Genomic DNA, 17,510 nt, shown 5'->3' on the forward strand with positions numbered 1-17,510 from the left:
TGGGACTTTGAGGGGACCCTGGTGTGGCACATCCTATGCACCCCCATTCGCACAGCCCTGATTAGAACTCTCCTCTGCCCTTGTTTAAAATGCTCCTAAAGACTCTTGGATTTTAATTATTGCTGAACCAAAGATCATATGGTGTTGAGCTTGTTCCTGAATCCAGATGGTAAATTTTTCAACATAAGCAGTAACCCCACTCACTATCTTGTTTATTCCTGTTGCTTGCATTATTATTATTATTAGCCTTATGGTGCAAGGAAGCCCGAGGCTTATGCTGCACCAGCCAAAAAAAAAAAAAAAATGAGAATGATGATATCCAGCTCAGGACCCTGAGTGTGTCAAGCCCATACTCACCAGATGTGAGCTCCTAGGGTGGAGCCTCTCTTTAATGTGTATTAACTATTAACGTAATCCTTGATCTTTACCTTTTCTGTTAAGATGGTCACTATCGACAAAATTGACACATTAATGTGTATTAAATAAATAAATAATATCAATACAAAAAAAAAAAAATGTACAAGTTAGTACTCTAATTCATTAAGGGCTTATGCCTCAAGCTGCAAAAGAGTTAGACTATGTATATATTAGCGCACTTGCATCATTTATACACAGCCAATTATAGATTAGGAAATTTGCAATAGCGGCATCGTTTAAGTTACATCTCATATATAGCCCATGCAGATGATGTCGTTTTAACGTTTTGTGAATACCTTCATGAAGAGCTGCCATGACATTGCACTACTTCGAATAAGTAACGCTTCACTCGAAGGAGAAGACTATTGTTACTTATTCTCAGTGGATACCACCACCACCCAGACGGCACCGTTTGAAATATGGTATGGGATGATGATTCTCAGTCATCCTCACACTGTCCCTATTAGACTAGGAAAGCGACAGTGGGAGAGGTAGAGGAAGATGCTGAAGAAGGAAAGAGACAGTTGTTTCTTCAACTCTCTCACCAGATGTTATATTTTATGAAACAGCAGCGCCCTCCCCAAAGGGGGAGACTATTGCTGCCCATTTGAGGAAGCTCGGCGGCCATAAGGCCCCTCGGACGGCACCGTTTCAGGGCTGCTTGGCCCCTCCTCAGTGGGTGGGCAGGTACCCATTGTTTCTTTTTTTTAAAAAAATGCCCAACTTTCACCATCAAGTCTTCTTTGTGCTCATTATAACAATCTTATTTCCGAATAGGGCTAATCTCACTCAGAAACATTCCGTGGAAAACCCAGCTCATGTGACTACCTGCTCTGCAGGCAGCTGCCTGGAGTTGGCTTGCCCTACATGAGTTCTCAAGTCCTCCACCTCTTTCACTCTTCTATCTTTACATGTGGCTCTATTTCAACAGTAAGCTGCCACATTGGCGGAAGAGGGACCATTTGCCTGCAGCCAGCTTGGTCCATATCCCTTTTAGCCTAAACTAAGTAAATCACTGCCTCCCAGTCCCTAGCTTTACCACCTAAGCTGCACATGGACCTCATTGTTTGGTAGCCGGCAAAGTGGTGTAGGGTAGCACCACTGTTTTAGGAATTTCTGGTCCCCCAATTGAAGTAATTCCAACACCAGAAACCTTCTGATTGCAGCATGCATGGATTGGATAGCATATTTATATACCTCTATATATGTTCCTTCTATTTTCCTTTTCCTGATTTTACATGCTTGGTATTTTCCCTCATTTATTACAAACATCAGGATGTGTGTAGCTCTGGAGACAGGTGCCGGAAACTTTGAGTATCCCTGGAACTTAGCCTTGTTCACTTCCAACGGCAAGTGCCCGTGAATTATCCTCCAAGCTAAGTCGCTACTTGACCCATACTCTATATGCTTATGAAGATTTTTAAACATCTGGGTTTCATCTAGGCTGTGCCATGCTCGGGGATTCGGTACTGGTTGTGTGTATAAGTCAAACAATTTCCAGTAGATTGCTGAGACGTTTATTTATTCCCATATCTAGGCCTTCTGCCGATAGTTTCTGGAGATATTTGATAATCTGTTTGTAGAAGGGTGGTATTATTTCTACTCCCAGCAACTTTGTGAACCTTCCCATGTGGTATTTTATTAGGGTGAAAGCTACATGCGTGCTCCATAAAGCCATTCGGACACGCTCCATTACATATGCCCACCGTAGTCACTTTAATTGTGGTATTTCATAGCCACCGTGGGCCTTTCTGCAATGCAGTCTTTGCTGCCTGTTATTCCAGAACTTAAATAGTCTCCTATGTAGTCTTTTCTGTGTGATATATTCGAAAGTGGTGACCATCACTATATTTATCCCTATTGGGACAAGAATCATCCATATAATTAATGCTCTTCTAGAAAACGACAATAGGCCTAGGTTCCACTGGCCGATTTTTTCCTCCCAGGAACTCAGTAGTTGTTGGGTTGTTATTTTTGGTCGTCCTTCAAAGGGTACTCCCAAGATGGTGATAGGCTCCACTGACAAGGAGAGACCTACTGGTAGTTGTAGTGGAGCATTCTTTCCCCATTGTTGGCATTTTGTTTTGTTTGTTAAGACAAACCACTAGGCAGGCTAAAGTAGCTAAACAGGTCCAGCACATTCTGTAGAGAACTGCAATCAGACATGGTTAAAACAACATCATCTGCATGGGCTATATATTTGCAGTCGGGATTTGATCCAGGGAGATGAACCCCTTTGATATTACTGGAGTTGTCTAATTGCTTAAGTGCAGGCTCCAACACCATTGCAAAGAGAGCAGGGCTTAGTGGGCAACCCTATCTCACCCCCCCTCTCCAATTTTATTTTAGTAATCAACTATATCTGTTGCTTACTAGAGTGGTGCTTGCTCCTTTGTATAGGCTGATGATGGCTGCTGTAAGCTGTGAATCCACCTGTGCAGTAGACAGCAAATTTTGAAGATAATTAGGAGAGAGTTTATCAAAGCTTTCTCTAGGTTCAGCACCGCTAGAACTATGCTGTAACCTTTCCACTGACAGTATGGTTGAAGGTCTCTTAAAAAAAACCAGATTTGCTCTCATAGCTCTGCCTGGCACCCCATATGTCTGATTTGCCCCTATAATGGATCCCAGATGCCTTTTTGAGACGATTATTTTATATTTTGGCATATAGTTTATAGTCTGAATTGAGTAGTGAGATCGGCCTCCAGTCTCCCACCTCTTTACCCATTCTCCCCTACTTCCTTAGAAATACCGTCTGGGCCTCCAGAAAGCTTTCCGGGACTTGACCAGCCATGAAGAAGTCAGAGAAGATTGCAGCCAACACCGGCCCGATCTTCTCCCAGCCTTTCTTGTAAAACTCTGTTACTCCATCTGGACCTGGGCACTTTGTCTCTTTCATTTCTCCCAAGGCTGCAGTGATTTCTTTCAAAGAGATTGGCTGGTTGTGTTCCTTGCGATGAGCCACAGAGAACCGTGACAACTCCCAACTTGTTGGTAGCCCTGGCCCTTGAAATGCTGCATACATCTGTTTGTACGTTCTATTAAAGTACTCCATGATGTCTTTGGTAGTAATGTATTGACATGATCCCACTTGAATCTGTTGTATAGCGCTGCTGCTCGTTTGCGTCCTATTGTACTGATCAAAAATGAACTCTGCCCTCTTGTCAGCAAGCCTGTACCACAGTTGAATTTGGACTGCTGTTCTCTGCCTGTTTCCAGATGTAATTGTATTTCTTTTTGCACCCAGATTTCATCATGACAATAACCTAGCAATCGCCTTACTTCATATAGATGTCTTAGCGCTCTTTCCTTTGCTGATTTTTGAAATGCTGTTTTTACTGCCTGCTTAGTTTGCCCACTCTTCCAATGTTCAAGCTGCATCAACTCATCAGTTGATGAGCCAAATTTAAGCGCCAGGTATCTCTGCCATAATCTATTGTTGTGCCTAATGGGAGGTTCATTATTATGGTCCATTTCCCTCAACATGAATTGTTGAGGCGGCTTCCATCCTGCAGTGGGTTGATAATGGCTGCACTTTACTTTTTACCCATTATGAGGTAAGTGTACATAATAAATTGGTCACCATTGTGTATGTCATTGTTTCTTTTGTTTCAATAAAAGTTATTTCTGTTTTAGAATGAATAAATTCTTATTGAAAGGAACAGGTTTCATAAATGTTCCGTGTACATTAATATAGGAGAACTGGTCTTTAAAGTGTTGAGTAAGAATGATTTACCAATGAGAGAGATTCAGAAAACCTCTGAGAGTTACTTTCTTGTGACATCCTTTTTTTTTTTTTTTTCTTTTACTTGCCCAGACATGCTGACCACTGAGAAGAGTTGTGCATGTGATTAAGGGATTTCCAGATCATTTTAATTGTAGTTATGTCACCACCACGTTTGATGGTTTTATATGCAACCCAGTGGGTCTTTTAAGTTTTATAGTCTTATATATATATCACCTGTTGGGTAGACTGTTGTATGAATTGGTAGACTCGTATGACTAGCATTGGGACCGTGGTTCATTATGCTACGCAACTAACTTGGTATGGATATTCTGTGACGACTCAGTCCAGTGTCTCTGGTGATGTGATTATATTTCTAGAAAATATGGAAGAGGGGTAATTTTGGATTGCTGCTGTGATAGAATGGCTGAATGAGCATTCCCAATTATCTTTTGTGCCACTCAGTTTTGACCTGAATATTCTGACACAGAAGTTCTTGTATCTCAGCTGTTGTAACAGTTGCAGTATCTGTTCCCACCTTGACTGGGTAAGTTGGAAGACAAGGAGTTGCAGCCATCATGTCTGTTTTTGTATGGTATGATGTTTGACCCATTTGGCATCTGGTTGGTGACACTGTATAACATTAAAAGTTGGAGGGGGGCCAATGATTGGTACATGAAATGATGACTTCAAGATACAGCTAATCATAATCCTGCAAACACCCTTTTCCACTGTTTCTGTGTGTCACCTAAGAAAAAGTATTGTATCTCCAATATCGATACTAAGAAATAGTATCAATATTCCATCAGTATTTAGTTTACTCAATCCATTTAAAGCCTTACACTTCAATCAGGTCACATCACAACTACTGAAATTTACAGAACTGAAGTCTTTCTTGATAAAAAAAAATACTATTCTGTGAAACTGACTAATTTTTTTTTAAAGCAGTCAAAAGAATACATTTCAACATTTTCATTCAGGTAATCATCAGCTTTCTTTGATTTCAAAATTCCAAGCACTACACCATATAAAGCAGCCTTTTAAGCACGAAAAAATGAACTTACACGAGGAGTATAGAATCCTGAACTTGAAAGATATGAATTAATACCATTATATTTTAATCCTTTTAAAACCGGAATTTGTTCATCTTCATTAGATAAAATCAGTTCATGTAGTATTTTGGAGACAGTTGATTTTTATAGCAAGCATGCTTCCACATTGAGGCACTATTTACAAAGAAACCAATTCATAGAACTAAACAAACAATAAGGAACAGCCCAGTTATATAATAAAATCCATATTGATGACACGTATCATCAATAAGAGCAGTGTCATGTTGCTAGTGCTGCCTATAGGTTTTATGGGTACTGTATATGCCTATTGTTTTCTTTACAGTAACAAAATTTACAATGTCAACTTTTAAAAGAACAGAAATAATAGAATTAAAAAAATACTAGTTTTTCATGTGGCCTTTACTATAATAAAATAAATAAAAACAGAAGGGAAACCTATATGGCAAATATATGATTAATCTTCCAAAGATAAAAAATAAATTACATGCAAGAATATTCAGAATTGTAATTCATAAGACACATTAGTAGTTTCATCTGCTCTTATTGCAACATAAAAATTTTGTTGTGGCGCACATTTAATATGCAGTTGAGCAATCGATTCTGAATAATTTCTGACCTTCCTTTCAAAACAAATACAGGTGATAGTTCGTCATTACTGACACGAGAAATTAACATCATATGCATTATACATATTAACTCAAAATATTTTGAGACTTAAATCACTGCACAATCATATTTAAAACATGCCCATTGCATTCAATTTGCTTATTACATTTGTTGAGAAAATTTCAATGTTGGCAACAGTTAAATCATTATTCATGTACTCCTTCATTTTCTCAAATGTCAATTAAATCTAATTCTAGTCTTCTTTTACACACAGCCTCTCTTCCTCAAAAAACATGTGTACTTTACAATATGCAAATGCAAAGAACAAGAGCCAATTTTAGAACATCACTTCCTTCTGTTAACTGGTAAGTACAATTAGGAAATTACTTTTTTTTTGTGTGTGTTACAAGGGCAGTGCCATGGCCCACAAGTTCATAGCCAGTTACTATTGCTATGACTTTTTAGTGGCAGAAAAGTAAGAAAGATGACTGCCTACACTTAACCTGGACTGCAACAGATATTCAAACATTACAAGATTTTATAAAATGACTATGATATAATAAAATGTGGCAGGTTAGGTTGATATATGTAAAAAGAAGACATACAAAAAATTACTTTAATAACAACTATTGCTGTACAAAATAAATGCTCAGTACAAATTGCAGAATCAAATTGCATTTTATTTTCATATAATAAAACCAAAACATCTTTAATCTGTTAAATTCTTAACAGGTAATCTTCTTACATATTCACATTTGCCTATATGCACAACCATATAAGTTCTTCCCTTATTTTGTGACTACTGTGTCACTGGTTTAATGGTAACTCCACGTCTAATTTGACCCCAGCCTATCAACCTGTAACAACAAAACAAACTATGAATTAAAACCAAGTATATTTACATATATATATATATCACAAGATTCATTATCTGTTATTCTCCAGAAAATTGTTCCAATGCTTTAACATACATAGATATAAAGGAAGAATAGAATATAACAATGGTGACCCACAAAAAAGAAATACAGGGTATTAAAGCAAATGAAAGAGTTGCAGTCCACTTACACGCGTGTGCACACACACACAGCACTTTTACTATACATTCTTATGACAGGGTAAAATAAGGATACTTATTAAAGTGCCAATAGTAATTAGCAGAGAACTGAAGGACAACTCAATAAGAATTTATGCCAGCTCATGCTATAACATCTAAAACAGCTTTTTCAAACTCTTCTTAAAAATCCCATGAGATTTTTAAGAAGAGTTATTAGCTGTGTGTATTAATGAAAGAGGGATCCCAGAGACATTGTAAATGTTCAGCCATTTAAATTTATTTTAAATCATTTAAATATCATATAGCCAGCATAAAAATCAGCTGGAACATTCAATAAAATAGCTGAAAGTATCAAACAAAACAAAATACACCCCAGTAATATCCTGCAATATCAAGAACATTATCCAGCTGAATATTTGCAAATGAAATACACTAACTGTCAGATAGCCGATTCACTTAGTGTGGGGGGGGGAAAGTGCTGATTTTAAAAAGCAAAGAGGAGAATGCAGCTGGCTGTAAATCAGATGAACAATAATGAGTTAGCCAGCTGCATGACAAGTAAGATAACAGAATGTAACTGGCTTGACTTTTGTGTTACTTTCTAGACAGGTAATGAAACTGTGGCAAAATTTTTGCAGTTTTAGCATAATTTCATTGGGGGGAGGTAACAGAACTGACTTTTGAAGGACTCCACCTGCTATACTAGTTAACTTTGTGAAGATTGCTTATTTTTTTCTCAAAGTTACATAATAGCCATCCATATAACAAAGTATAGGTATATAATGTTAAAGGTGGTGATTTTTTTTTTTTTTTTTGCATTCAGTTAGCTAGCTATTATATTATCATAATAATTAACCAAAGTAGGAACCCAAACTGTGATCCCTTTAGGATCTCATTCTTATGAGAAGTCATACTCACTAGTCTATAGTTTCCCATCACTTCCTTATTGTTTAATACTCACTTTTTTTTTTTTAGTATAACTATATATAGAAAGGGCATTTGAAAAGTTCACGATCTGAGTAATAGTAATCGTGGCATGTGATGCAAGGAAACAAGCGTACAAGCTTAAGTAGCATTAGCCAAAAAAAAAAAATTCACAACATTCCCTCTAAATGTTTGACCAGTTTCTCAAATTTATTTAACCTATCAACTTCCACAACGACAGATGGAAGTTTGTTACAACAATTAACCACCCGCTAACTAAAGGCAAATTTCCGCACATCTATTTTACAGCTGTCTTTCCTCAATTTGAATTTATGTCCCCTTAGGTTCATAATCTGAACAAGTGGAAGTATCCCATCAGAATTTAGCGTGCTCGACCCATTCAAGGCCTTTTACACTGTCCATTAACAAACCTATGCAGTGTCTGAATTATTGCTGCAGTCTTGGCTAGATGATCCTGCACAATGTATCTTTAACCAGTGACTTCATTATTTTCTCCGGACAGAAGTTAAACTAACTGGTCTGTAATTACTCGTGTCACCCTTTGATCCCCCTTTGTGAACTGGAGATACATTTGCACATCTCCAGGCTGTGGGGACTTCCTCTGAGTCTAAGGATGCTCTCATAATTATGGCTAAGGCTTTTCTTAGATCCTTTGTTGCCTCCTTTAATATAACTGGATAGATCCCATCAAACCCAGGTGCCTTTCCTATGTTTAACTTCAACAATTTCTCCTTCACTTTGCTCTCAGTTATTACAAAATCATTAAGCACCCTGCTACAATTTGATAACCTTCTCGCATTTTCAATCCTTAATAACTTCTCATTTGTGAATGTAGATGCAAAATACTCATTCAGATAATTTGCAATCTCAGCAGGATCATCAATATCAAGTGGACCAATCTGATTCATCCCCTTCCTTTTTATATAAGTATGAAGTAGGAGTATGAAGGGTTTGTTTGAGTAGGCTGGTAACATGTTACTTTTCCACATAGTTCCCCCCTTTGGAGTCAATACACTTTTGGCACTGATGCTCCGTGCACTGATTTCAGCTACAAAAAAGCTCTCTCTCTTGGGTCTCAAATGCATGCACTCCGGCAATGATGCCACAGTCAATGGAAAAACAATGCATCCAGATATTTTTTGCACATTAGAAAATAGGCAAAAGTCCAAGGTTTAATTAAACACTACATTCATGCAGTGCAGACATGGCAATTGTGGGCAGGTGCATTGTCCTGATGGAACAAGACTCCTTTGCTGAGTTTTCCCCACCATTTGTCTTTAATATTTTCATACAGACACTTCACAAGGTTTGTGTATTAATCCCCTGTGAATGTCTAGCTTTTCTGAAGGTAATCTAGCAACACTTAATTAACATACCAAAAAACACTGATGCCATCATCTTTACTTTCTTTGGAGGGGTAGAAGAGCTATGTTTCCACTGTTTGGTTGAAGTGATGGACCCATGTCTCATCACTGTTCATAAACCTTACAAGGAAATTTGTTGGATCTGCTTGAAAACAATGCAGATGGTCACTTGATCTGCTGTCACTTTTTTCAGAGCTAGAACCTCTGTTATTATGTTGTACACATACAGATGAGATGTTCAAGACACTGTCAACAATTTCTGCAGTGCTGGATGTTGCAGGTCTTGCACAGCATCAGTCATTTTCCAGTCTCTCCTTCTTGTTTAATTTCTTCTGCCCACTTTTTAACCAGGGAATAGGAAGGACATCCTCCCCCAATGTTGTAACCATATTCTCATGAATTGCCTTTAGTATTAGTCTTCCCCCCCCCCCAAATATTTGGGATAAAAAAAAAAGGAACTAAAACTAATCTGTAATTAAAAAACTACATTATTAAAACTGCATGAAACTTGCCAAATTTTTAACACTATACTACTATCCCTTCATACCACACCATAAACTTTTCAACTCTCCCTCATATATACACTACCCAGCCCAGGGACTTACCCTCCCCTAGTCTCAGTAACTTTTCTGATAATTGCTTCTCAAAGGTTGTTACTATAGTTATATAGTAAATTTTACAGAAAGCTGTTTCCTCCAGGCACTTTCAGTTGTAGAGATCATTGAAAAATACCTATTAGCTCATTTGCTTTACTCTTTTCTTTCTTGTATTCCCATGAATAAAACTTCCCATCTCCATTCTTAGCATGTATGCACCTATCTCACATTCTGGTGATGCACCTATCTCACATTCTGGTGATGCTTCACAAGTTGCCACATATTACATCATTCTAAATTTAAAAAAAAACACTGCTCCAAAGGAAAATATATTGCTAATTGCAGTTATGCCATAGTATCCACTGATTCAGTTATCCGCAGTTAACCACGGGAAAAAAAAAAAAAAAAAAAAAAAAAAAAAAACTTAACACTTCCTACTTGCATGCCCAATGCGATGCTTCCCTCTATTTTTTACGATGTCGATTTTAAATCGAATAGCTTCCCTTTATTTTTTTACAATGTCGCGTATGGTCTGGTCACCAACATTATAATGGTTCTTGATTTAACGGATGCACCATTTTCAAACTTCTGAATAGTTTCAAGTTTTGTTTAATTGGAAAGCATAACTCTTGCATTTGCCCATAATTTTTTCCATTTTTCTAAACAAAAAAAAAAAAAAAAAAAAAAATCCGACATCCCTGACATAAATAACGAAACAAAATTTGTCCTTCTGCAGTGCGACACACTAAATTAAACTAAACATTTGGTCGTTTTTTTTTGAGCAGTAGGTGTGAAGACAGCGGGGGGGGGGGGGGGGGGGGGGGGGGGGGGGGGGGGGGTTGCATTCAACTTATATGCTGACACAAAATAGGTAACTAATCTCCCAATTATTACTTATAATGCTGGTTCTTGTCGCTTATTTACAACTTGCAAATATGTTTTGTTTTTTTTTTTAAATTTGGAGTCTTAAAGTGTCCCAGTTAATCCAATCCCGGTAAATTGAGAGTCTGCTGTACTTTATTATTACCGTATTTAATGTTGCTAATGTCTTACTGTGTGTTTAATTTATCAATTAAACTTTATTATGCATATGTATGTACAAGAAAATCACGTTATATATGGGGTCAGCAGGTGTTCGCTTATATCCGCAGTTTCAACCATCCAGGGTAGGTATTAGAACATATCCCCCTGCGGATATGGGGATCTTACTGTATTTAGAGTGTATGCCATTGTCCATACTATGGTTTTGATCTACTCTGGATCTTACTGGCGGGTAAGTAGGTACCATAATCAAAGTTCTTTATCAGCATAGGCTCCTAGGACCAGAACTCCTGTCCCTTTAAGAATCTAGTATTCGATCCCACTATTTATGGGATATAGTATTCACCCCCACTATTTATGGGATATAGTATTCACCAAAATTTATAATGGTGAATACTTTAAAATTGAACAAGGGGCATTCTATTACAAGCTTCACTTTTTAACTTTTGGCATAACTCTTGACACCTTTCAATGAGGGGTAGGGGTATATTTAGCCCAGAATTCTGCTTAGATTGTAGAGTCCATAACCCAGAATATAATTAAGAAATCTGAAAATCATTATTATAAACAATGTACCAAATAAATTTTTTACCTCCAGTGCTTTTCCACTCTGCGGCTAAGGGCAATTTTTTCACCTACTTCTGTACAAACAGGATTAGTAAGGCTAATTTTGGCCAAATCAGCTTTAACAGCTAATACTCTACCTCCAGTGGAAAGGGAACCAATATTCACCATAAGCACTTCATTTTTTGATAATTTTTGGACCTAAAGAAGAAAATTTTTGGTTAATATTTCTAAAAATATTTTTATACAGAAAAAAACCATTATACCAATTATCTTAGCTTTTTACTTCTTGAAACATTCTGCTCCTGGCTAATTAAAATTTATGTAAATATTCTGAGGTGACTACTGCAGGCTGAAAATATTTTAGATTCCCTCATCACTATTAAATAAACCCCATCTTATACACTTAAACAGTTTAAGCCTTGTACAGGGATTCTAATGAAGGAAATTCATAGACTTACGCAGTTATCACATGTCCTGACTACAGGTTATTTATAAAAACAAGTAATATAAAAAAAAAATTTAAGTCAATTCCTACTTAGGTCAACAAAGAAAAATTTTATTTTAGCTACTTTTTATTAAATAATTACAATTAATATAAATATGTATATACATATGACAGAATCACAATATTAAGTGGCAAAATAGAAAGCGAATTTCCTTGCAATTTTCCATTTTCCTTTCTATATATGGTGTTGGACTATTATTCACATGTTTCATTTTCCATTTTGTTCCCTCCTTGACTCAGACTAGAACCCAGAATGAAAAAAAGAATCTGAAAAAGAAATTTTTTTCCAGCGATCTACACGCTTTGCCGCTGATGGTATTTATTCCTAAATTTATATCCTGCTAAATATCTTATACAAGAGAAATTTTTTTTTCTCCTATATAAAACTAAAATTAATTAATTAAATTTAATTAATGAATTAATATTTGAAAAAACTGTATTTGAACTTGAGTGGATGAATAACAAAAATCTATCAAAAAATTATTGATTTTCGCAAGGATTGAACTCGCATTCTTCACCTTCACGTGAAAAATACTGAAATCCTTGCATTTTACCGATTGAGCTACTGCCTGTTGATTTCAATTTTATTCCTAAATTTATATCCTGCTAAATATCTTATATAAGAGAAATTTTTTCTCCCATATAAAATTAAAATTAATTAATTAAATTTAATTAATGAATTAATATTTGAAAAAACTGTATTAACATCAAGTGTCATCCACTACAAGTTTAAAAAAAATTTATTTGAACTTGAGTGGATGAATAAAAAGTATTTTATTAACGATTGAAAATTTGAACAAGATATATAAATATATATAGGGAGAGTGTGAACTAATAGTAGGAATTGAAATAACCAGACTCTAAAAATAAAATATTTTCATATTATTATTATTAAAAAAAAAAAAAAAAGTTGTTTGACATAAGCAGTGAAATTTGTATTTCTTCCTTTCTTTTTCTTTAAGTTTTAGAGTTTCAACAATATTTACAAGGTGTAGCAAACAAAGTTTAGTTTCCAGACTGGTGTTGTTGCAGTCATGTCCAATGAGTAAAATAAACAGCAGTGGTATGCTGTAGTTCAAACTTCCTCCATAATTGCAGCTGAAGCAATAGATGCAACAGATGGTGGTACACAGATTGTCCAGTAGGCCGACAGGTTGCAAGTAACAACCAGTTTTTGTTAGTAGCATTAACATTCTGCATCATGATATTGAAACAAATGAATGCCAAATTTTGCTTTAAACTTTGAAAATCTGCAACAAGTATGAAATGTTAAAAGATGTACATGACCCAAGAAGTGGAGGTCTGTCAACCTCTTGACATAAGGACAGAGTTGCAAAAGTTCAGTAATCTGTGGCAAGAGATAGTAATTTAACCTTCAGAAAGCTGGCTGATAAGTTGGATATGAATGAGTAAATTTGTTAAATTCTGCATGAAGATTAGGGAAAAGGAAGTTACAAAGAGTATCAACATACAATGACTTTATCCACTTGTCAAGACAATCTTAATTTCGTCAACTGTATTGGCACTGGAGATGATGTTATTTGGTTTTTAGGAGCATTAGAAACTAAGGCCATATTGCTCCGGGAGGATATGCGGTGGTCATTCCCTGACCTTTCCGCATCCTCCATATTTGGTGGTGACGGGCTCGAACCCCGGTCTAATCAAGAAGCATGTGCTACGCACTGCTGCTCCTTCCCACCTGGCTACGTAGGCGCCCACTGGAGATGAGTGTTGGGTGTTTCAGTATGACCCAGAAGAGGAGCATCAGATCATGCAGTGGACTTCAAAATCATCACAAAGGCCTAAAACATTTTGTTTATAGAATTCCAAAATCAAGGTGTTGCTGATGATGTTTTTCAACAAACAAGTGATTCACAAAGAATTTGTATCCAAAGGAAGGGGGGGGGGAAGAGAGAGTCCATGTTGTGTTTTATGTAGAGGTGCTTCAAAGACTTAAAATCCATTTCCTAGGAAGGCAGCTGGTTCTTGTCACATGACAATGCCCCATGCCCATTCTGTACTTATTATAAAGAGAGTTCTGATGAAACATGGCATCGTATAGAACAGCGGTTCCCAACTGCTGGTTCACGAAGGTGTTCCAGGGGTTCACACTAAAAATTCTGTAGTGGTGTCTACTTAGATTTACATAGGTATATTTTTGTAAACTACAAAATAGTTAAATTTATATTTAGTTGTGGTTTGGGTTTCACACCCTTATACGGCAATCATGCAAGACAGGTGTCCCTGTAAGTTAATGGGAGGGCATAATTAACAGCGTATGAACAACATCATCACTTCTTGTGTTAATCCCCTAGCTTACTTTAACAAATTAAGCTTGCTGATCCCTAGGGGAAGTACAGATATCACTCAACTGAGTATGCATTACTCGCACCTGTGGCCTCCAGGCAATTATTGGAACTGCCGTTGCTGTAGGAATTCATGGTGAGGTAAAGAAAACTTGGAATACAGAAGTTTTAATCATGGATACTCTAAATTTTAATTTCAAACATTTATGGATTTATGTGAAACATGCAATATGAGACAAAAGTGTCAAACTGCATTCAAACAGGAATACAATAGAGAAATGCTGGCAAGGAAAAAAATTTACTGAAAATTGCATAGGCACTTTCCTTCATGGCTATGATGTATCCATCTGTGAATGGGTTCTTCCAGCAGATAAAGCATGATGTCAAAAAAAAAAAAAAAAAAAAAAATATATATATATATATATATATATATATATATAGATTTTATTATCTCAAAGATTTTATCTCAAAGTAACAACAGCTCTTTTTTATATATATTTATCTGTAAAGTGCTAATAAATAAGTAGAAGTAGTTGCTTAGTCCATGTTTTATTAATCGAATTTGAAACAACGTTTCTCGATTCATTCTGATGTATTTAAAAATTGCCCTTCATAACCATCCAATTTGTTACATTCAAAATTGTCTACTAAAATGGACGGGGATTGGGTATACCCATCAGTTCCTTATTGTATCAAATATTAAAGGGGGAAAAAAAAAGAAGGAAAAAAAAGCAATACCAGTATGACAGCAAAGAAATAGTTTTGGAATATATAAAACTAACTTTTCATTGCTTCAGTTTAAAGATTTATACTTATTCTGTTTCTGAAAATATAACTTTGCATTTTATCATTGATTTTATGTCAGTAAATACCCTTTTTTAAAAATGTTTCTTACTGTTTTTCTTTCTACAACAAATTGCAGTCTGCACGGTTCGTAAAATATGCATTATATTTTAAATCATGGCCTCAAAAAAAAAGACAGTAATTGCTAACACCCATTAATTTCTGATATCCGAATTAATCTAGGTTTTCCATCTGCAGTTAACATTAAGTGAAACTTAATAATTTTGAAAACTACATTGTATTTGGTTTAATAATAGAAATCATACACTGTATGATTTCTATTACTGAGCTAAATGTTAAAAAAAAAACAAAAAAAAACACACACACACTGGTTATCATCCATAACTAACCCATTAATGGAAAAAGTGATTCACCCCCACACTAAGTCACAAGTAGACAATGGTGTCTGTAAAAACATATCGGAATTGGTTAGTGCTGGTTGTTTTAACCCACTGCTTTTTAATTTAAGCTTGCTGGTTGTCGACGCTAGGCATTGATTTCAACGTGGATATAGAATCTTTAATTAATTTCAAAGGTTTCTATTAGACGGACAATGGGGGGGGATTGGGTGCGAATGTGCCAATATATATCGCACTATTCAGTCACATGTCAGACAAACTCCAGTAAACATTGCTAGTGTCCGTGCCGTGCCACATCGTGTTGGATTTCAATGTTGTGCAGTATAAAGAAATGAGCACGTGACCCTTTCGACACACATGGATATTAGAGTGGCAAAGTAATTACACATCTATTTAAATTAAGACAAGAATTAATTCTTTTCTTCGTGGATCATCCTTTTCATCCCAGTGGGTGTACAACAGACCAAATATGGCTTCAAAATTATTTGTCAGATTTATCATTAATGAACTGATTTATCAATACAAGGTTGTCACTATTCAAGACTGAGTGGAAAGCATGATAAAAAAATCAGAAATTTGGGACATCTTTATTGATAACAGTACCGAAAGTTACATAATTTTTTTAACTGAAAATGAACTGACTCTGGACAAAGTTGTTAAGAAAAATATTGAAGAGCATCTCAACTTCCTACAGGTCACTTTTAGAAAGTATTTTCCACAAATATCAAAAAATTTGAACTGGATTTGTAATCCATTTGATGAGTCTTTTGTGGCAATGGCTGACCTAAAAAGAAAACATTTTTGATATATCAAACGCATTTGAACTTCAAGACTGAAAATCTTATAACCTTTGAGCTTGGATTAAATACAGAATGATTGGAATACCCATCACAGCACAAAAGCTGTGAAAATCCTGCTGCCATTTTCAACTACGTATATGCGTGAGAGAGCTTTAGCAATTTATACCTTGTTGAAGTCGCAATACCAGAACAAACTTGATGCAGAACCAAATTTGAGGCTCTGTGGCTGTTTGTCTTACGAAGAACCAAACATTGCTACACTTTGTTCAGCAAAAAAACAAACCCAACAATCACATTAAATTTATGATGTTTTTATTTATAACTACATATTAATATTATGTTTAAGGATTTTATTACATACATTCTGTAAGACTTTGTGATGATTGGGCAATTTTAATATTAAATTAAGTGGGTTTCATTTGAAAAGGAGGAACAGAGAAACCTTGTAAATGTAAATTTTTTTAATAAGACAAAATTCTTGTTCATTTTTAAAAATGTGTAAAATTTTATGCGTTAATAATAGATGTTTGTTGATCATTATTGGTGTCCTCATAATTGCTCATAAGCAATTATGAGGACATTAATAATGTACACTTCCCATAACAAGAAAAGTGGTAATATGACGTGTTGTTCTTATGAGATTGTCTTGGCATTCCTTTGAGGGCAGCAGTAGTATCCAAAATGCGAGCGAGCAATCCATCTCTTGTATTCACTTTTTCTTTGTATACTGTGCTTTTCATCCAACTGCACAAACAAAAGTCTGGAGAACTTGGTGGCCAATGAATGGGACCACTGCGGCCAATCCATCATTCAGGGAAAGTTCAATTTAAATATTGTATCACCAGACGGGTATAATGTGCAGGAGCTCCATCATGCTGAAAGTACATAACAATCCTTGTAGCCAAGGAACATCCACCAATGAAATGGACCCTGTAAGACAATTTTGTAACACAACAGCTCCAATCAACTGATCGTCAACGATACAGCACTACACGTTTACAAAGATATGATGTTGAAAATTTGTTTCTATGGTGGCACGTGGATTTTCACCTAACCCCCTATGAGCATTATGGGTGTTGCTGATACCGTCACAGGAGAAGGTAGCTTCATCACTGAACAGTATTAATGGAATTAATCAGCAATTAGCATTTATCCACCAACAAAATTCCAAACGCTGGGCGCTGGCTCCTGGTTGAAGGCGTTGCACCCATTGTATGTGAAATGGATATAAGCCGTGCCCACATAATGTTCCCCATACTTGTCTGTGGAACACCAACAGACGTAGAAATTCTTCATGTGCGAATAGTATA

General features: G+C 36.0%; 1 protein-coding gene across 1 annotated transcript in view; it reads right to left on the minus strand.

Annotated features, from left to right (window-relative positions):
- Positions 1–6,422: 6,422 nt before the first annotated feature.
- Positions 6,423–17,510, minus strand: part of eIF2gamma (eukaryotic translation initiation factor 2 subunit gamma) — a 109,229-nt gene continuing 98,141 nt past the window's right edge. The window contains exons 12-13 of the mRNA XM_090375253.1: positions 11,413–11,585; positions 6,423–6,677 (exon numbers count right to left, since the gene is read on the minus strand). Of these exons, the coding sequence (XP_090231379.1) occupies positions 6,620–6,677; positions 11,413–11,585 (231 nt within the window). The 3' untranslated portion in view covers positions 6,423–6,619. The remainder of the gene's footprint in view (positions 6,678–11,412; positions 11,586–17,510) is intronic.

The sequence above is a fragment of the Mastigoproctus giganteus genome, chromosome 1, assembly GCF_048544385.1.
Source record: "Mastigoproctus giganteus isolate SK-2022 chromosome 1, ASM4854438v1, whole genome shotgun sequence".
Lineage (NCBI taxonomy): Eukaryota > Metazoa > Arthropoda > Arachnida > Uropygi > Thelyphonidae > Mastigoproctus > Mastigoproctus giganteus.